The following is a 22,128-nucleotide window of genomic DNA, read 5'->3' on the forward strand; positions in this document are numbered from 1 at the left end:
TGTTCCTAAAGAAAGATATGAAATAATTTTGTTTTATTCATCCTTTTTAACCATACCTCATTCTTCCTGATTATATATTAGCAACTGGTCCAATGGGATTTTATTTTCCAGTATACTGTTTGACACATGCGAGCGATTACTGGTATAGGTTTTTCATTGATCTAATTGAACCTACAAAGGGATGTAATCCATATTAACTCAAGTGTTCTATGATTACTTATAAAATATCGCAGATTATACTTTCTAATGAATCCCCTAAGTCATATGTACCGTATTTCATGTAATTTTTCATACACGACAAAATAATTATTAATTTTAGTGTACGACAAATTATATGTAAAATAAATAATTATCATTTTGCAGTTCTGACCATGTATGAAAAATAAAGGGATTGTACCTGAACAAATTCTATGGAACATGCATTACTTGACAACCTAACGGTAAAAATGTACAAAGTAAATGAATATTTTCTTTCTATTTCTGCTCTTAACTCAAGAATCTAATTACAATAAAAATAAAAGTACTCAAAACAAATTTTGTTGTTATTAGTGAATGAGAGAGAGAGAGGATGATCTCTCAGTGTGAAAGCTCGTCTGCATTTATAGCATATGTAGCTGTTATGTTGTGTAATGTTGGCAAAATAATTAAGATGGTGTGAACATGTATTAATTATGGGTATTATTTATTGGTAAATTGTACGCAACGACATGAGTTAGCATTGTCAAGAAATTAAGTGCAACTTGTATTTTTACAGGAAGAATAATCTCATTATCACACTGCAATAAAAAAATATAGAACCTGAAATCACTTTTTAGTTAATGTGCATGAGTGCATGTGCATGTGTGTGTGTGTGTGTGTGTGTGAGAGAGAGATATGAAAACAAATTGTCTGTGTACAAGACCGTATTTATTCAGGGCAGTTTTTATTTGTTGCTTTTGCAAAGAGAAAAAAGACTGTAATTTTAACTAGTTAATGATAATATTTAAAGATATGTTCTCAGTGAAGTTCTTTGTCCTTTGTTAATAAACACCAGTAGATATTGTAATGACCATAAGAGAGCTTATGCATCTAATCATTGTATTTTCTCACCAACAAGTAATTATTAATTTTTGTAAAAACAAGGTGGCAATATGGTATTATCGCTGATTTTTGCATTTTTCCTCACTAAGAAGTCTCTCCTCATTATGGATTATATCATCACTGCTGAGACAAAGGTGAAGATTGAAACCAAGAAGACATCATTAGGCATCATCCAAGGTGGTATAACAAAGTTATTACATTACCATTAGACATTTCCATTAATCGCTGTTTCAAAGCTGAGCTTCAGAAGTTGTGGGAACATTAGATGATGGCAGGCGAGCACAGCTTCACAAACACGGGACGTATGTGGAGTGCTACATATTCCCAGGTTACACATTGGGTGCATGGGACAGGGTTCCTGAATTGGCTATTGTGAATGGTTTTGCTAAAGCAGAAATCATCAGCAGGATAGAGAAGCCAGATGAGGATGATGAGATGGAGACAGACAATAATGAGAACATTTCCAATGATCTGAGCCCTGAGATAGCCGCCATTTTTAATTCCAATATGAAAGACGAAGACTTCGAGGGATTTTCAAATATTGGAGTTGATTAAGCAAACTCTTAAACATTATTTTCTTAATTAGAATGTGGAATAGTTCTACTACAGGTAATAAAATGAATTACAACATGGATGTGCTTTCAAGTATAATTGACATGTTAAATAATATGTATTATAAAACTGTTCATTTATGTAAATGTGATACAGCATTTCATAGATATGTTAAAGTATAATAAAAAGTATTTTTATTTATTTTTGTAACTTTTCTGTTTTCTGTCTCTTAATTTTCTTCACATTTCTGATTTCCCTATGGATAGCCTCATTTCTCGTTTGTTACCCACACTAAGTTTATCTCATCTGTCGAATCTTGCACTCAGGGCTGGTTTCAACTGGAATAGTCTGGTTAAAGCATTAGACCTTTAATTAACATGTACGTAACATGCACAGCCATGTGGCTCTTGTTGCAAAAGATATTATAATTAAAACAAGCATGGACTGTTTATTCAGCTGTGTCAATTGATAACAGAATATAGCAGTGCCTTGTACAGGAGTAAAATCACAAGCATGTTAGCATCAGTGATGAAATTTCATGATTGCTGGTAATATAAAATTTCATACAGTGATACCATTAATATTCATGAAACTGTAAATTACTAGTGTAAAATACGAAGCCATGTTATTGACCTGGCCTCGTCTTATACTCTGAATCGACTTATATATGGATGAATGATGGAAAATTTACAAAATTAGTGAATTCGACTTATACTCCACATCGACTTATTGGCCGGAAAATACAGTACCTAGACTTTTGACTCCTGAAGACCTAGAAAATGTATTCTGGACTTACAAATTGTTCTTTATATTATAATTTAATGGGAAAAATTTAAATCTCCAAGTGTGTCTGGATGACTGATGTTTGACTGTAAAAGAAATAGATTAGGTTTATTTGAATCAATGGAAATCTCCCTCTGACCCATTTGTCCTACCCCTACTGTTTGTTTGCTTACTTGATACCAATTTTATCATTGACATCCATCACATCGATGACCTCTTTCCTGTAGGCAAGCTCCTGCAAAAAATAAAAACATTGATATTATTCATGAAAGGCGACACAAAGGTGACATTACAGAAACAGTACAGCAAATGGCTATAAGTAAGTCCCCACTTCCAAAAAATTCCAAGGATTTTGTAGTAACTGACACGTTTTTAAATACCCAGAAATTATGGAGTTTGTAAGAGATGATGAAATCATGTATCATAATTTGAGCACATCTTACTCTTTTTTTCCCCCTAGTAAACTCTGATTAAAAAGGTTCAATGATAAACGTCTAACAAAATTTCATTTACTCAAGAGTTGTTTACTTCTATATTTTGACCTAAATTTCTTTTTAAGTCTCCATAAAAACATGGAGTTCAACTACGATTCAGGGGACTTGTGTTATGGACTTGATCTGTTTCCACATCAGTGTGTAGCAACTTATAAGCAAGCACATGTGGCAGTTCCCAACTTTCTACAGAAGATGCATATATTGTACATTTGAAAGGATGTAGGAATTGGATGCAATTGCCCAATGTTACCCAATCCACCGAAGCTGTATAATGCAGTGCTCCTCACCTCCATGCTTTATGGCTGTGCAGAGACCAGGTCTGTTACAATATACAAAACAAAGTTCTACACATCCAGAAATTAAACATTGCCTGTTAACTGTGTGACATACTGGAAGTGTATGCCTTCAAATTACTGTATCAGTCCAGAGTTTGAAATAAGTAAGATTTTTTTTTTTAAATTTAAAATAATTTGTGAGAAAAATGTCTCATCTTACAAAAAACATTTCAGTTTTTAAAAAAACCTGCAATGGGTATTTAATGAGAGGGAATAAAAAAATATATATTTAAAAAAAAACCAAGTTGAAATTCCAAATGGAAGTGTCCAAGGGGTAATTTGTGCAGTTTCTAAAATACATGCAATGACATAAAATGGTGCTGACATTTAAGAGCTGCATGCATAATTTTGTGCTGAAAATGGCTAAAGAAGTTCTGCAAGATTCCAAAATTCCAGTAATTAATTTAGCACATGAAATTCATGGCCAATTCATTTATGACTTTTTTAATGCATTTTTTTCTGCATCTCATCTATAAAAGGTCCACTGAAAATTTCTGGATTTTCAATGACTTTGGCCAATTTTTGCAAAAATACAGAACTTTTTCCCTGTTGTGATAAAACATATTCTTATTTCTTTTTCCTGTTTTCCCTGTTGGCATGGAAACCTTGATGATGAGGTAGAATTTTCAAACTATTAAAAATAATTGAACCTTTTCTTACCGTGACTTACGGATATGCAGTGACGGCATAGGAGTTTAACAAACACAAATCTAGTCATTGACTTATATTTATTGTATTTCATTACTCTTACTCCTGCATTTACATTTCAGGTATGACTATGCTCTTAAGATGATAATAATAATAATAATAATAATAATAATAATAATAATAATAACAACAACAACAACAACAACAACTTTAATTTAAAGAGGGTGATACAATAAACAACAACACCACCTACCCTGAATGTCTAATTGGTGTGTCATCAATAAACAACAACACCACTTACCCTGAATGTCTAATTGGTGTGTCATCAATAAACAACAACACCACCTACCCTGAATGTCTAACTGGTGTGTCATCACTAAACAACACCATCTATCCTGAATGTCTAATTGGTGTGTCATCAATAAACAACACCACCTACCCTGAATGTCTAATTGGCGTGTCATCAATAAACAACACCACCTACCCTGAACGTCTAATTGGTGTGTCATCAATAAACAACACCATCACCTACCCTGAATGTCTAACTTGTGTGTCATCAATAAACAACACCATCTACCCTGAATGTCTAATTGGTGTGTCATCAATAAACAACACCACCTACCCTGAATGTCTAATTGGTGTGTCATCAATAAACAACACCATCTACCCTGAATGTCTAATTGGTGTGTCATCAATAAACAACACTAACTACCCTGAATGTCTAATTGGTGTGTCATCAATAAACAACGAGTCATTTGCATGATTATCATTTAACTTTGTTTCTGTTAAACCCAGAGAATATTAACACTGTTGACCTTAGATGACAATAATAAAGTCAATTGGTCTAATTCATACCTTGTATATTTATATGTCCGAGGTGTAGACATTTTCCTTTACTTCCTAGGTTTAATATGTCCTTAAAGTCTATATTACTAGCAGGTTAAAATAGGAGTTTAGTTCCATGACATTTTTATGATTTTTTGAAGCATGCAAATAATCTTTGTTAGAACATTAACAAACTATTAATATACTTTCACATTCAATATGTCTCAGTTGTCAGTTTGAGAGATAAAATGTTTAACTGCAGTCAAAAGAAACTACATGGGCATCATCATCCAGTACAGTTCCCAAACGTTTGTCTTGAAACAGTATTTAAATTATGTCTCACCAACAGCGAACTATTTTAATAACCATAAGCATAGCATTAATATCTGTCTGGACATAAATAAAGTTCCATGGAATTGAAAACAATGATATGTCTTTTTTATTTCACATGAAAACAGTCATCACCAAGACACATAAGGATATAGCGATAGCTATATCCAAACAAATTATGTACCAGGATGGTGCAAATTAAAAATACTTACAGGATACAAAATTTTTGATCCATCAACTTGTATAACCTCCACTGCCTCCACTCTGAAAGAAAAAACAGATTGTGTAAAGAGAGCTATAACAACCATCCTTAGGTGTAAGCATTCAGTCTAATTACCAATGGTTTTATTATTTTATTATTTGACCATCATTTTTATTTGACAGGAACAATGAAGACCAATTTTTCACAGATTTTTACTGTTTAATGCATCAAGTTTGAAAAAGCAGAAAACTGAATTTGATTTAGACAAAATGTACCTTAAATCCATTATGTCATTCAAACAAAATTTCTAATGCAACAATTAACATTAAAGTCAAGACACCCAAAACTCAGTCAAATACAACAAAAAAAGGTTTGAAAACATCAAAATTGAATCTATAGTACTTCATAACATCTGACAAAATTCTGTTTTAATCCATCATCTCCGTCTCCATCTAAAGTTACTAACTGACAATGGAATTCATGTTGCCAAAACAACCACACCTAAGAATGGAGGATAAGGCAACACACTACACAGAACATGTAGTACAATATATTTACAATCTGTAAGACATGCTCAACATATATGGATTCTCATATGTTAAGTGCTTAACAAGTGGGAGTCACCTTTATTAAACATATGTGAAACATCTGTTTAAATACAGAGTAAGAAAAACACATACCGGTATTCAACTTTAGACAAAGTTTGAACATCAAGACTCTGATACAAGTTAACCATACATTCTTACATGTTATATATACAATGAATTCATTTATTTTTATGGATATCAGACTACATGGCCTGTACTGAAATTTCATAGACTGAGGGAAAGATTGTATTTTCTCCACATGTTGCAATACATATTTTCGATGTTAAAAACATTATGGTTTATCAGATCTGTGTATCACCTGTTTGGTCATTATATGATACATATCACAATACTTGGGAGCAATATAATATGTACCACATGTATCACACAGAAGTGATACATTTATGACAATACATATTGGAATACTGGAGTGATGATCCAATACATGTCACAATACAGACTCCTACCTTGTCTTTGCATTAATGCCTATGTCACCTAATTTATCTCTAGTATTACCTAAAATATCACAAGTATTACCTAATATATCACTAGTATTACCTAAAATATCACTAGTATTACCTAATATATCACTAGTATTACCTAAAATATCACTAGTACTACCTAATATATCACTGGCATTACCTGGATATATCACTAGTATCACCTAAATATATTACCAGTACTATTTTGTTGTAAGTGTGTCATTACTGCTTTGTTGTAAGCGTGAAGTAAGGTTACTAGTAATACCTCAATATATCACCAGTATTACCTGGATATGTCATTACTGTTTTGTTGTAAGTGTGAAGTAAGGTTACTAGTAATACCTCAATATATCACCAGTATTACCTGGATATATCATTACTATAGCTTCTTCCCTCATTTGTGGTGTGGTTTATCTTTTTAGACCCCACCGTTGTTCTAGTTATTAAGGTTGAGATATATATATGACTTCTTTTCTTAAGTCGACCTTACATCGAAAATGACTGGTACAAAAAGCAAATGATTCATACAAACTTACTCAAAGGGTTTGTCACAGTACTGACTGAACATGGTCACCAAGGTATCCAAAACAATCTTTGCCTTTGTCAGGTCTGTAGCTGTGCTTTCAATGAAAACATTCCTTGTACGCAATGATATTTTGCTGTGTTCTCCTGAACAAAAAAAAGGATATGAAATTTAGAAACATTCTGTTTGAACATTCATTTCCTGTGATATTTCTCTTAAATTTTATTGCCATTTCATCTATTTATAAATTAAGAAGATAAATTACTTCTCACAGCACACAGGTTGTATTCTTCCAAGCTGTGTAATAAAGGAGTCATTACTCCCAGTGAAAACCAGATTTCTGCCATTGTATCACCTCATCAAGTACAGCTGGTAAAAGATTATTAACGACAAAGTAATCAAATAAAGAATGTCTTATTGCTCAAATGTCAAATGTCAGTAAGTGCTAGAAATCAAGTGCTTTCGTGATCAGTATGAGATATTAATACAAAGATTACATGTTTCGTCAAATTATGAGCAAATAGCTAGTGTACGATTTTCACATGCTTACTCCTATTTATCTGGGGATTCATTAAATTTTGCAGGAATTCATGCAGTCGTACAGGATGGAGAAAACATCGAGTACGGGTAATTAAATTTCCAGTATGGAATGGCCCACAGCATTTAGGAAGGTGGATAATGCAGTGTGCTTAAATTTTCTTCAATAAACAAAAGTAGCTTAAAAGGTTTATGACCTCGTTTTTTTTTATATATGATTCCACTTGTTGATCTGGGGCCCCCATTTTTCACCGCATGGAATGGACATAGTCATTTAAGTATTGGGGCTAGGGGAATAAAGAAAAAAAAAACATAAATGATGTACAGGCAATTTCATTATCAAACAATGTTGTCATTTTCTGTATATATACATAATGTTGTACATTAATGACTTGAGTCTGTGCAGAAAGTTTTGAAAACAATTCCACATGGTCAAGGTTGATATAAATAATGAATTTAACGAATAAATAAACAATAATACCCATGTAAAACAATAGGACCCCTTCTGTGGAAATGATAGGACCCATTGTGGAAACAATAGGACCCTTCTGTGGAAATGAGAGGACCCCTTCTGTGGAAACAATAGGACCCTTCTGTGGAAATGAGAGGACCCCTTCTGTGGAAACAATAGGACCCTTCTGTGGAAATGATAGGACCCATTGTGGAAATGATAGGACCCTTCTGTGGAAATGATAGGACCCATTGTGGAAATGATAGGACCCATTCTGTGGAAATGGTAGGACCCATTCCCCAATTCACAAATGTAAGCACTGATGAAAATGTCTTTCTTTTCAGAAACCATGGAAATTTATATCTATGAAAATAAAGGAACCATGGAAATTTATATCTATGAAAATAAAGTAGTTAAATTACAGTTGGAATTAACAGTACAGACCCTAACCTGATGACACATTATGCAATGGCAGAGCTGAGTGTACACAGCCTGCAGATGGGAGCATCCTATTTAGTACACACCACTGATAACTAGAGGCATGCTAGTCACAAATTTAGTACACACCACTGATAACTGAAGGCATGCTAGACACAAAAGATTTAGTACATGTACATACCATTGATAACTGGAGGCATTCTACACACAAATTTCGTACATACCATTGATAACTGGAGGAATTCTACACACAAATTTAGTACATACCATTGATAACTGGAAGCATGCTACACACAAATTTAGTACACACCACTGATAACTGGAAGCATGCTACACACAAATTTAGTACACACCACTGATAACTGGAAGCATGCTACACACAAATTTAGTACACACCACTGATAACTGGAAGCATGCTACACACAAATTTAGTACACACCACTGATAACTGGAAGCATGCTACACACAAATTTAGTACACACCACTGATAACTGGAAGCATGCTACACACAAATTTAGTACACACCACTGATAACTGGAAGCATGCTACACACAAATTTAGTACATACCATTGATAATTGGAGGCATACTACACACAAATTTAGTACATACCATTGATAATTGGAGGCATGCTGAGTACCACACCATTGCTGTCATAAATTATGGGATAGACTGGTTTGTCTCTAATGATTGGTAGATATGGCTTCAAATGACTGTCCAACTGAAAGATATAAATACGTCCATGCAACACAATACGAATCATAACTGGAATTTAGAAAATAATTAAAATTGGCTGAGTGGAAGTTAGAGCCATGGCTAATATTAATCATGTGACCTCTTCATCCAGATCACTTGGATATTTGTTGATTACTGTGGATCCTCATATGCTTCTATTTGTATGTGAATGAATCAGTTTGTACTTGTAGGCTGCTTCATACTGTCCAGTCAGATTCAGATACTTCCCATAAGGGACAGCTGAGCATGATCGGTAATTCCTATAGTAATCACTAATTCATAAAATTCAACACATCGAAGCATGCACATGGAAGAAACTAGTCAAGATTACTATGAGCTGTTTGGATTAACATTCATCAAGATGTCCTGGAGTTTAAATAGTATGACAGTGTCTGCATAGATGGGTGGAAATTGAGTTTTAAAATTCAAAACATTTGAAAGAATTCAATTACTGTCATGCAAATTTGGGCAACACTGGGATTATAGACATAAGCCAGAAGATTACATTTCAAATAAGAATTTTAATTTATTACTATTTCTAATCTATACAAATAAAAATGAAAACAGACTTAGAATGGTAAAAACATACGGAATACAGCTCCATCATTTCTGTTGCAGTGAACTCTTTTGTTTGGTTCAGAGGTTTGAACTTTATCTGTGCTGGTGGCTTGGCATCATAGATGAAAGGTCCTTTAAGAGTATCAAGGTCATGTGTTCCTATAGCAACCAAAGTCCTCTTTCTGAAAAAAAAGTGTAGTGAAATTTATAATTAGAATAAATAATATGAACATAAAATTTGCTCAAAATTAAAAGTTCTTTAAATGCTATCAGATCTTCAGTGTTAGTAATTGATTTGGTTTAGGTTTTTGATGTTGAATGGCACAAAAAATCTTTGAGGGTTATATTCTGCAGAGATAGGTAGCCAGTAAATTGCCTTGCACCACAACACACCACAGTAGCCAATCTAGGCTGATCTGATGGTTGGAATCAAACCTAGAGCCTTCTGGTCCTGAGTCCACTGCCTTAACCACAGAGTTACATGATGGAATCAAACCTGTAGCCTTCTGTTTCTGAGTCCACTGCCTTAACCACTGAGTTAAAGCAGTTCTCTGTAGTAAATAATGTCATTGCCAACTTCAAGATTCCAATTTCTATGTTAGGACCCAGTGGCTAACTCCCTGGCGGCAAGAATCGATGAGGGGTCAAATGTGAGCTATCTGAATTTTACGTGTCATGACCAATAAGTTTATATATAACCACTGAATGTAAATCTAAATAAATTTGAAGTTGTGACCCAGGAGACACAACTGTAGGCCCTGACCAAGGCATGACACAGCTGGAGGCCCTGACCATGGCATGACACAGCTGTAGGTCCTGACCAAGGCATGACCATGGAGATTCCATTCAATAACTGCTGACACATACCAATTTTCAGATTCTCATAATTTATTTTGTGTTTATATGTATTCATGCAAATGCAATTGTCCTGACAGGCAGTATAACAAACTCCCTGTATTTTTTTTAAAAGCATGGTGATAAGATGAAACAACTGAAAATAAGAGTCCCAGAAAGGGACTGATGCTCTATTGTATGAAAAGAATTTCCTGGATTTCAAGATAAGACCACTTCTTATTTTGAACTGCTGAATGTTGAAACCTTCTCTGATATTCTTGAGTGATATGATTTTCAAATTAACCACTATGGAAGCCATACTATATGATCAGCATGATTTTCAATTAGAACAAACAAACTAGATGCCACAGAAGACTTTTGGTAAAAACCTGTTGATATGATTATCCATTCAGGAGAATTAGTGACAAGATTTTAAATATGCTAATTGCTAAATCTGAGGTCAGATCAGTACCATTCTTTATTCAGAACCAACTTTGTTTCATAATTAATCTTAGTGAATACTCCATGTTGATATGACTTTCTAATTAGCAGGAGCAGCAGTAACAAAATGTTCAAGATGCTGCCATGATTGCCATATTGGATGTCAGTCTCCCACCATTTACAAGTCACAGTATCAACTAGACATCATAAAAAAAAGTCATCTGGTGAAAGCCAAATGTTGATATGACAATCCAGTGAGGTGGAGCAGCAAACAAGATTTTCAACATGGTCACTGTGGTGGCTATACTGAATGCCTAGGTGGCACCATTTTCATGCAGGACCAACTAGAAATCATAAGACATTTTCCGGTGAAAACCAGTGTTACTTTATGGCTGCTGTGGTAGCCATAATGGATTTTGGAGCAGGACCATTTTCATACAGGACCAACTATATGCCTTGGGATAAATGTGTATGCAAAGTTTCATGACAATCCTCTGAGATGTTTAGGAGAAGAAGTGATAACATTGTGATTACCATTGTGGTAATGGACAAACAACCATCAGTCACATAACATGCTGGCAGATCTAGTTCTATGCAGTTTGTTAGCAGTAATCGATAGAACAAACAACACAGACCTTATTATCCCATGCATTATTCTATGACAGTTCAGGGTTCATGCTGTTTGCAGTTGGACATGACTTATAAGCAAACATACAATCGTACTTCATCATATGTCAATGGGATTAAGTCAATGGGATTAAGTCAATAGGATTATGTCAATGGGATTATGTCAATGGGATTATGTCAATGGGATTAAGTCAATGGGATTATGTCAATGGGATTATGTCAATGGGATTAAGTCAATGGGATTATGTCAATGGGATTAAGTCAATGGGATTAAGTCAATGGGATTATGTCAATGGGATTAAGTCAATGGGATTATGTCAATGGGATTAAGTCAATGGGATTAAGTCAATGGGATTAAGTACCTGCAGATGTTCTGATGAAGTTTCTCTTGCAGGTCAATGAAGCTCTTGTAATTGTCCTGAAAAATGAGGTGCAAGTAAATATGTAATGATATTTTACTGGCCTTATTTCAGTTCATAGAAGGGTGGTAGGATATCAGATTTAGTCATCAAGGAAAATGCAATTTTATTTGCTGAGATTAGTTCCAAACATTTTGTAATATTTAAGAAAACCTGAGAATCTGCACAAAAAACACAATATCTTAGAATTTTGAAATCTAATAAAAATAGACAAATTATTCTGATGAATATTAGAAAATAACTAATACAACAGAGAACTGTTTCACTTAAATTGGTTTAGAATTGCTTTCACATAATTTACAAATGACAGACAGACCACTTATGATGGTCTTAGAACAGCTTTCTCAAAGGTCTTTTGAGCTTAAAATGTGCCTTAACGATGTTGATGATCTTCAAGGTAACCATGGAGATCATATTACCTCTGTGAAGGTGATGTCTCTCAATACAGCTGCAACTGCAAAACGTCTGACTTGTTGGGTCTGAAAGAAGAAGGCATCACACCATTTGTGCTGAATATGATGTCATCAGTTATTTGTTCCCACCAACCACCTGACCCCACCCAACAAAACATATTAAAATGTTTTATGCAGTTATTTTAATATAAAAACTTGATTTTTACTCTGGAAACAACAGGCATCTATACAAAAAAATTAGATTTTATAAACCTAAATGTGCTGTGAAAAATGTAATGTCCCAAAACTGTTCTCAATTCACAAAGTATTCATTTCATCCTCTGACCTCAAACTTTCCGACCATCTCTTTCCATGCCATGTCCATTGGGGACTGATTAAAATTTAAAGACCATCCTGCATATCACAGACTACCATTAATCCTGACATCCTGAAACTCTAATGGATCCCGCTGGACATTTTTTCCCAAAAATGAATGTGGCAGCCATTTGCTTATTAAATTAAATATATAAACATTCAAAGTAGATATAACTAGTTGTGACACAAAAGAACACCACTATACCTAAATGTACTAGAAAATGTGTCATTTTCAGTTTCAGATTTGCTACTGTTTTAGTGTTCACATTACGTTTCCATGAATAACTGGTTACTTCTCAAACTGACTGCTTATAAAAATCATTTGGAATTTCAAGCAACATCTGTACTTTATTCTACTGTGTTATTTTTAAAAATTAATTATTAATTGGGTACAAGCTGACTTGCGTCTGACCTAACTCTAAATTAATAGAAACTTCTATTAAAGATGGATGAAGTTTTATTTGATCAGGTCCCCAAATAAATCCTGGAGAATACAAATAAAAGTTAGTTGCTGTTAGTAGTTTCTTTTCTTCCTTAAATTGGGCCTGACATTCACATATTTTGCTTTAAAGTGATCATGTGCCGACAAACTGCAACACAAAACACATGGTGTGAGGACTGATGTAATGTCTCTAGCACATTCCCTTGGGCTATCATTCAATTATAGGGTTTTTGTCAGTCCAGAATGTAATGTTTCACATCTCCTTTGTCTGTTTTGTGGCTACAGAGTGTTTAAACAAGCATGATGACCAAACAAATTTAGTTGTCAACACCTTTGTTAATTGTCAAAAAAAGAAATAATGTGCAAACTAGACATAGTCACCTCTAAATTAAGACATGGCAAACAGGGATTGCTGAATTTGTGCTTTAATCATATGCAAAAGTCTTAAATCTCAATTTTAAAAGATGAACTATGTGCTGAAACGTTTAAGAGTGAAAGTGCAGTTTTTACATCAGGAACATTCCACTGAATGCAGTCTAATTGATAGCAGTCAAAGGAAACACTGCTGATTATGAAATTATGTTATTATCTTTAGGTAGTATAAACAAACAAAAGCACATGAAATATTTCTTTGCTCTTATACTTTTCACATTTTAAAAATATATTTTTGATTTTAACCTGTAAAAATGCAAAATTTCCCATCATGCCATGCAACATTTAAATATATATTCCCACTGGGAGTTACACTGGCAGCAAGGAAAACAAGTATTTTGGCCAATATTAATAAACTGAGCCATCTGCTTCTCAACAAAGTTATACCCCTTGTCAGTAATGTCAAAATATAGTGTGTTGTTTAATGCAACTTAATGTTATGTTTGTGCATTTTAAAATACATCATAAGATATAAAAAATTTGATTTACTACAATAGTTCAAGATCTAACTTAATATTTCTGCTAGATTTATGAATAGGCTATTAATGCAACTGAAGTTCAAGCAAACTTACGAATGCATGAAAGGATAAAAAATGTCTTAAGTCTTCAAAGCTCATTTCAGAAGCAAGATTCGCGGTATATAATAAAAAGACAATGTCTTATCATGTATTAATTAAAGCCAGATAGATTTCATCTTGTTTCATAAATGATAGTGTTTAATTACCTACCAATTTAATCTTATATGATTGATATAGAATTCAATACTGTCATTCAAGCCATATTTCCATTTCACACACCTGAGATTCAAACTACTCAGTTAATTGCCTTCTTTGACATTTGCATGTAGATATTCTGTGATGCAGTGAATCAAACTTTTATTAATCCCACTTTGTTTTGAATTTCATTCATAATGTAAAGCTATTGATACTCAGAAAGCATAAAAAGAGGAATGTAATGAAAAAGGAAATGTAATAAATACAAAACAAAGAACTTGTTTGATATGCATTATGAACATGTTTTGGCCTGACAGCCTTGACATATCCCTACACCATCTCAAACTTGTTCTCTCTGCTGACTTGGGACAAAACTGGTATGTAGTTTGGCGTATATATATATATAATGTGTTATATGTATTATATGGTGTTATATGTATGATATAGTGCTGTATGTATTAATTAGTTATATGTACTTACAATCATTTCAATCCATAATTAAATTAGCACATTACTGAAATGCCATTGTAAAAAACTGTGTAACTGCAGTATTTCATACACGAAACTTTACAATAATAAAAGTGGTTCAGAAATGGAACAATCAACATAGAAAAGGCACACATACCGATACACTGTAAAAAACAATGCATTAGTCTGAGTTAAAACAAATATCTATATTTGAAAGATTCTAGTGGTTTTGAGTGTTTTTTATTCTTTTTTTAAACAGCAAATAATGTTTAGATCTCTTGCTGGTTTTCAGTCCATTATAGACAAGCATAATACAAGAAAGACTTTATATTCTATCAAAGCTTTTCCCTGTAAGTAAATTTAAAATTAAGCTGAGTTCATTCAGTGACTGGTACTTGAAAAGATTTTATTTCACAATGAATAGGCATTTCAAAATAGTATTGCTATAGCTTCTTCTGCCAAATCAGATACTCTGCCACATACAGTAACAAGAATGCTGCTATTTTCCCAAACTTTAAGATTTGAGGAGTAAGTATGTTAATTACAATGCACTTAGTTACCAAGAACTCACTCCAAAAATTGAAACATCGGGAAGGAAAAAAAAATTTGTTCTGCTTCTGCTTTTGACATAACATACAACACACTGCAATCAATGTTTTGTGGTCTCTCGGCTATGAGAATTGGTCCAATCACTTGTGCTCTTGAAATGTCTGGATTCTATCAGGTTAAAGTTTCTTCCCGATAATCTCTCTTTCTGTTATTCATGATGGCTAATGCTTGTTGTGTGTATTAAAAATCTATGATAACTCATAGGAGAGATAGTGCTCTGTCTTCTTAGTTACTTAATCAGTGGCAATTTTCATTGACAAACTTATTTGATTGTCTATTTTTATTATGAAGAACCAATTAGGAAACCTTGGATAGGTGTTTTGCTTGCTTAATTGACTTTTACTTTTCTATTTGTTTCTGTTATCACTTTGACTTCAAACAAAGCAGCAACAATATAATGTTATAACAATGCTGACAATGTAAAGTGATTGACAATACTGTTATAACAATGCTGACAATGTAAAGTAGCAATAAATTATGATGCTTGATAATATAGTTATAACAATGCTGACAATGTAAAGTGACTGACAATACTGTTATAACAATGGTGACAATATAAAGTGTTAATAAAGTCTGATGTTTGACAATACTGTTATAACAATGCTGACAATGTAAAGTGGTAAAAAAGTCTGATGCTTGATAATATAGTTATAACAGTGTTAATAAAGTCTGATGTTTGACAATACTGTTATAACAATGCTGACAATGTAAAGTGGTAAAAAAGTCTGACGCTTGATAATATAGTTATAACAATGCTGACAATATAAAGTGTTAATAAAGTCTGATGTTTGACAATACTGTTATAACAATGCTGACAATGTAAAGTGGTAAAAAAAGTCTGATGCTTGATAATATAGTTATAACAATGCTGACAATGTAAAGTGGTAAAAAAGTCTGATGCTTGACAAAATGCATTTCAGTATAGATAGGATCACTCAGTCACAACTGTGTTTAGTTTCATCTGGCTTGTTGGTGGAAGTGTGAAGCTAAGAGTAGGAAGCAATTATGAAGCACAGTTGCAAAGTTAAATATAATAAGATTTATGTTCATATCAATGATATGTCCAACAGGGTATTTTGCATAACTGTAAACTTTTCAAAAGCCAAGTAGGGAGACTGAATCAAAATTAGGGAAATTGGAACCTAAAATTGGAGGGTTTTCACTGCCCTTTTTAAGCCTTGTTTTCACTAAATATTGACCAATCTTCCAGGTCCAATATGAATGAAATTTTCAAAGGACATGCCGTTTCTCCCTGTGACAGCTTATTTTACTCCAGGACATGCCCTCTTTTCATATTCTGGTCAGCTGTGGCCAAACTGCACAATAGCTAAAGGTTAGTCTTAAGTGAACAAGTAAGAAAGGCAGCATGACCAATTAAGAGTTAATCCTTATCATTGCAATTATCTTGTGAAAATGACTAACTTTCTGACATAATTCAAATAAACCATGTTCTACAGAGTGTGTTATGTAAGCAGTCCATTGGCAAATAAACAATGCCCCATTCTGTAACTATGCAATCTTAAGCTACCATTGATGTGGCAACCATTTTCCCATGTTTTATATCCCACCTTATTTCCTTTTCTCAACTTGAAAGGAATTTAACTTTGTTTACTAAATAACATATTTATTCTGAATTAGTTTTTTTAGGGCACTGTTTCTTCATTCCTTCTTTTAATTTAATGATGGTAATTAATGTTGTATATATGGCACAGTAATGCGATATGTTATCTCATGCAAGTTTCTTTGGTGGGAATGGAGATGCTACAGCATTCACAGTGATCATTCTTGAGAAAGATTAACTAATTGCTGACAATGTTACTGTTGTGGCTTATTTTTTATTGTGGTTTATGGTAGGATCTTTTTTTAGAAGAAATGAAAATTGACAGACAATGTAATAATCGGGAGTTCTCTGCAAAAGTTGGGAGATATTATTAAATTGGGAGTTAGGCATTGAACAACCACAAAAATTGGGAGTCTTTTTTCTCCCATTATGAGAGTTGAAGGTATGATAATTGGTCACACAAGACTGCTGGACATGTCTAGTATATATAAAGGTTTCTGGAGACTTGGTTTTGAACTACACAATGAAATATGTCTTCTATTGACACATGAAAAAAATATTCTCTATATTTTCTACAAATAAATTGATCCAAACAAAATACATAAGAAATGATACTAAACAACACAGTTGAGTTAAATATTGTAGTGATCTGATAAGAAGGTGATGGATGATATCAAACTGGGGGAGGGGACAAGAGAAAGTGATCTCCATTCTACCCAGCTGCTGATTTGCACAAATAAATGCAATCATACACACATGCATTGACAGGCAAGAAAACAAAATACCCGTATTTAAAAAAAAATCTTAAAATGCTTTTATATAATTGTCTAACAAAACTGCTACATGAAGTGGTTAAAATGTATGAGGAATTTAAAAAATATTTCTTACCAAAAAAATATATTCAATTAAAAGAGAAGAAAGAAATAAATACAGTAAACACCTACAGGTGGCAGAATCTTGAGCTGCTGCAGGGGTCTTTGACCTGTTGGAAGAATCGCTTTGTATCGGGGTGCATGTTTTGTGCTGGGGAAAAAAAGGTTAGAATTTAAATATATGTGAATTCAGTTTTAATCTGTGATGTACAAATTTTCATAGATTTTATGGTTGATCCAAAAAATTAATTTCAAAACTTACATAGGTGTTCCACCCTTAAAGAAGCAGAGTGACATATAAAAACTGTAAAAGCCTATGAACATAATACCATTTGTAAAACCAAAAACAATTCACACTTTCATGAAAATGAATGAATCCACCTTACTGATAAACTGATGAATCAAATGATGAGAATAACCATCTATACTCACTTATAAGACAAATCCAAATGCAAACTGCATAATATGCTGTCAGATCTGTGTCTATGCAGTTTGTTTGGAGTAATCAGTAGAACAAACAACATAGACCCTGATCTGCAAGTGCATTATAGACTTGGGTCTATGTGGTTTGCTGTTAAAACTCGACTTTTATGTGAGCAATACAGTACATATAAACTCACATACAAACCTGTTCACGTATAAGCCGACCCCCACAAACTGAATGGGTATAACACAAAAAAGTGCATGACCTGCATATAAGCCAACCCAAAGGTCCTAGATAACATCACATGTGGTAAGTTCTAAATGCATTTATTTAGGCAAACTTAATTAGCAAAAATTACCCGAATAATTCTCTTGGGGTAGGCATGTACGAGTGCTACACAGAAACGATATACCGGTAAATGTGTTTGAAAAGTAATAAATTTATTTAATTTTCTATTTTCTTACGGGTTTTCCTTAATTAAGATTTATGTATAACTTGATCGTATGATGACAAGAAATGATCATTTGCAGGCTGCTGTAACACTACATCTCTCTTTTGACTCAATTATTGTTTGTTTATGCATTATTGCATTACACTTTTTATATCAGTGTACCAGTAGTTATGTTTTTATTTTGCCTTGAAATTGTAAATACCTAACTCGTTAAAATATTATCTCAGTATGACAAGAATGAACAACAATATGGTCTGATTCAACACTTGCAATTAGGCTAGTGAGCATATTTCCATAATGGTGCCACCGCATGTAGATTGTAGTTCTGCACATGTGCAGACTGAAGTACATTCTGCTGAATGAAGTCCATCCCTTGCATTCAAATTATGGACACCACTGCACTAAACATTATTGATAAATCCAAAATACAATAATGAAAATTATGCTAATACCGTAAAAATTGAGTCGTAGTTTGCTTTGATGTAAGTGACCTTACACCCTGTTTTACAAAACTAATATGGTAATTGTGCTAATATTACGGAGTGAAAGGCAATTGCACATCAAAGTACTGGTATAGCTGCCGGTCAAAACTCACTTCTAACCCAAGCCAGTTTCAGGGTTTTAATGATTAACTGGACTGTATTGATGTCGGACAACAAAAGACGAATCCGCCAATTATAAACAAAGGAGACACCAAAATTTTGTGTTGGAGAAATCAGAAAATATGCACATGCAAAATAAATAAAAGAAATCATAGAAGTTTATAACAGTTTAGCAAGTGTTCACCAAGAATATTTTTTATTCTCACATGCATATACATCTTAGGTCGTGGAAAAGTATTTTTTCATGTCCCAAAATTTAAAGCCATAATGGTAGTCAACAAAAAAAATCATTAAAACTTTCAAGTTTAGACTTTGGCCAGTGAATAAGCTGACCCTCCCTTTATTCCATGCCTTTATTTTTTCTAATTTATTCAGCTTATATGCAAGTGTATATAGCACTTTCTTTCCTAAAATTAAAATTAAAATGGTTATGGCATCTATCAATGCTGATTTAACTATTTGTACTTTCACAATTTGGCAAAATGCAAATAAGCACTGATCTGAGCACAACATTCAATTTAAATGAAAATGCATTTAACATATATTATAATTACCAGTTATTTCTATCTTATATTGATTACAATAACTATGAAAACTCTCATCCACTGATAAACTCAAGACAATCTGTATTCTTGAAGCATTGGTAAGACATCAGTCAGAGTTTGGATGACTGAAAAGAAATTAAGAGTGAAACTGGTCCAGAAAGAATGTGGATGGTCCAGAGTAGCCAGTTTATCTGATAACACTGTCTGCCATAATTTAGATTGTACTGTACAGTATGTGTTTCAGCTTAAGGGATATGTATGATACAGTATGTGTTTTAGCTTAAGGGATATGTACTGTACAGTATGTGTTTTAGATTAAGGGGTATGTACTGTACAGTATGTGTTTTAGCTTAAGGGATATGTATGATACAGTATGTGTTTTAGCTTAAGGGATATGTACTGTACAGTATGTGTTTTAGATTAAGGGGTATGTACTGTACAGTATGTGTTTTAGCTTAAGGGATATGTACTGTACAGTATGTGTTTTAGTTTAAGGGATATGTACTGTACAGTATGTGTTTCAGGTCAAGGGATATAATTTCTGATAATATCCAGTATGTGTTTATAAGAGTTATGCAACTAATACATATACTGGCACCTCAACAACAATAAAAGTAGAAGTTGCACAGTTGCTTTGCACATCAGTGGTCCCTGGTTTCATTATCAAAGCTGACATACTGTGAATTCCCTTTTATTTGCGGGTATTCTAATTTTAGAGTATTTTCTGGTTAATACAATTAACCACTATATTAATGGCCTAGTGAATGAGATATATGCAATGATGACAAAAATCTCTTCACTAGACAACAAATGCATCCAGGTTATAAAGTACATGACAGCCTGGATATGGAAACAAGGCAAACACCTATATTATCCTTTGCTGTGACCTTGACCTTGAGGCAGGCTGGGCATATAATACATTATCATTTCAAAATACATAAAAGGTTGAAGTTTCATCAAAAACGTCTTCCTTTCAAAACTTATACTTGTACATGGATAGAAATAACTGATTTATAGCTTCCATGCTGTGAGCTTGACCTTGAGGCAGAGAGCATGGAAATGGAATGTGACACACTGTCAATTATACAACTGATCACATGACTATACATGATATTTAATTGGCTAAAGCTTCATTTAAATATCTTTAGTGGTTAAAAGCTTATACTCCAGAACAGGATACAAGTGACCGAATTACATTTTTCCTTGCTGTGACTGTGTCCTTGTGACAGGGGTCCAGGCTATGGTCCAAGATGCACCATGTAGCCATGATATATATTTGGACAAAGTTTCATGAACATCTCTCCAACCATCAGAAAGTTATGGACCAGCTAAAAAACTGACAATACTCTGAATTGATCAATGGCCAACCACCTTGCCCAAACCTGGGCAGATCACAATATAATAAAAGCTTACAGAGATTGTTGAAAAACTGCAGTAAAAGACAGGAAATTGTGTAGTAAATTGTGTTTCTCTGAAAATTAACACCTGATCAAATTAACATTAGGAATTACTTTCTGCTACTTCAGGAACCCGGTCCTCCTATAGATATGAAAACAGCTTTTTGTTTATAGGTGATATAGACAAGGGGCAGTAACTCTTATACATGAACTCTCCTTAATCCCACTGGGTGTTGATACATAACCTATATGTCATCAGTTTGTAATTGGAGCAATCCTTGAGACATGATACTCATATTTGTAGGGATGGGTGGGAGGTCTTGCTTGTAATGTAATCAGGTAAGTATTATTGAAAAATATAATTTACTATGAAATTCCTTTTTCTGTCAAATACATTACCCAATCACATTAACATTAGGAGGATATGCAAGAGGTAGAGGAAATGTTGAGCCACTGATCCATCCTGTATTAGTGTCATAAATCCTCTTTGATATCATTTCCTGGCAACCAGAAGTTTGATTAGATACAGCTCAGTTCATTGAGAGGACATGTCATACAAATAGAAGCTGAAGAATATAGACTAGCATGCCAACCCAATCACTCCAATGTGTCTTGAATTTAAATATATTGCAATTCAAATGCCAAGCTTGTATAAATTGCTCAAATTTCATGAGCTAAAATCTTCATAATTTAAATATGGCCCTGAGACTGAGGTCAGAGTAATTATGGCCAAGTTGCAAGAACTTTAAGGTTATATCTTGCTTCCTGCCTTCACTGGTAGGAAACATCTCTGCTGTCACTCAGGACTGTAATGTTCCCCATGTGTTTGAGGTAGATACAGACTGGGTCCTGCAACTTCAAATCTCTTGAGGGATTGATTGAACAAAGCAGTTTTAATGATATATTTTTATTACCAGTGGAAGACAGTTCATTCTTTGTGATGAAGCTGGACAGCATCATTGAAG

The 22,128-nt window shown here is 33.6% G+C and overlaps 1 protein-coding gene across 3 annotated transcripts in view; it reads right to left on the minus strand.

Annotated features, from left to right (window-relative positions):
- Positions 1 to 22,128, minus strand: part of LOC149781843 (phenylalanine--tRNA ligase beta subunit-like) — an 82,334-nt gene that overhangs the window by 32,108 nt on the left and 28,098 nt on the right. For all 3 annotated transcript variants that reach the window (XR_016414801.1, XM_089936030.1, XM_089936031.1), the window contains exons 5-12: positions 17,817 to 17,895; positions 12,300 to 12,359; positions 11,824 to 11,879; positions 9,591 to 9,741; positions 8,879 to 8,987; positions 6,855 to 6,987; positions 5,260 to 5,311; positions 2,589 to 2,650 (exon numbers count right to left, since the gene is read on the minus strand). Coding sequence is in view for 2 of the 3 variants with exons in the window: in XM_089936030.1 (XP_089792156.1) it covers positions 2,589 to 2,650; positions 5,260 to 5,311; positions 6,855 to 6,987; positions 8,879 to 8,987; positions 9,591 to 9,741; positions 11,824 to 11,879; positions 12,300 to 12,359; positions 17,817 to 17,895 (702 nt within the window). In the remaining variant the exon portion in view is untranslated. The remainder of the gene's footprint in view (positions 1 to 2,588; positions 2,651 to 5,259; positions 5,312 to 6,854; positions 6,988 to 8,878; positions 8,988 to 9,590; positions 9,742 to 11,823; positions 11,880 to 12,299; positions 12,360 to 17,816; positions 17,896 to 22,128) is intronic.

The sequence above is a fragment of the Sinohyriopsis cumingii genome, chromosome 15, assembly GCF_028554795.1.
Source record: "Sinohyriopsis cumingii isolate HCF-2022 chromosome 15, ASM2855479v2, whole genome shotgun sequence".
In the NCBI taxonomy this organism is placed as follows: domain Eukaryota; kingdom Metazoa; phylum Mollusca; class Bivalvia; order Unionida; family Unionidae; genus Sinohyriopsis; species Sinohyriopsis cumingii.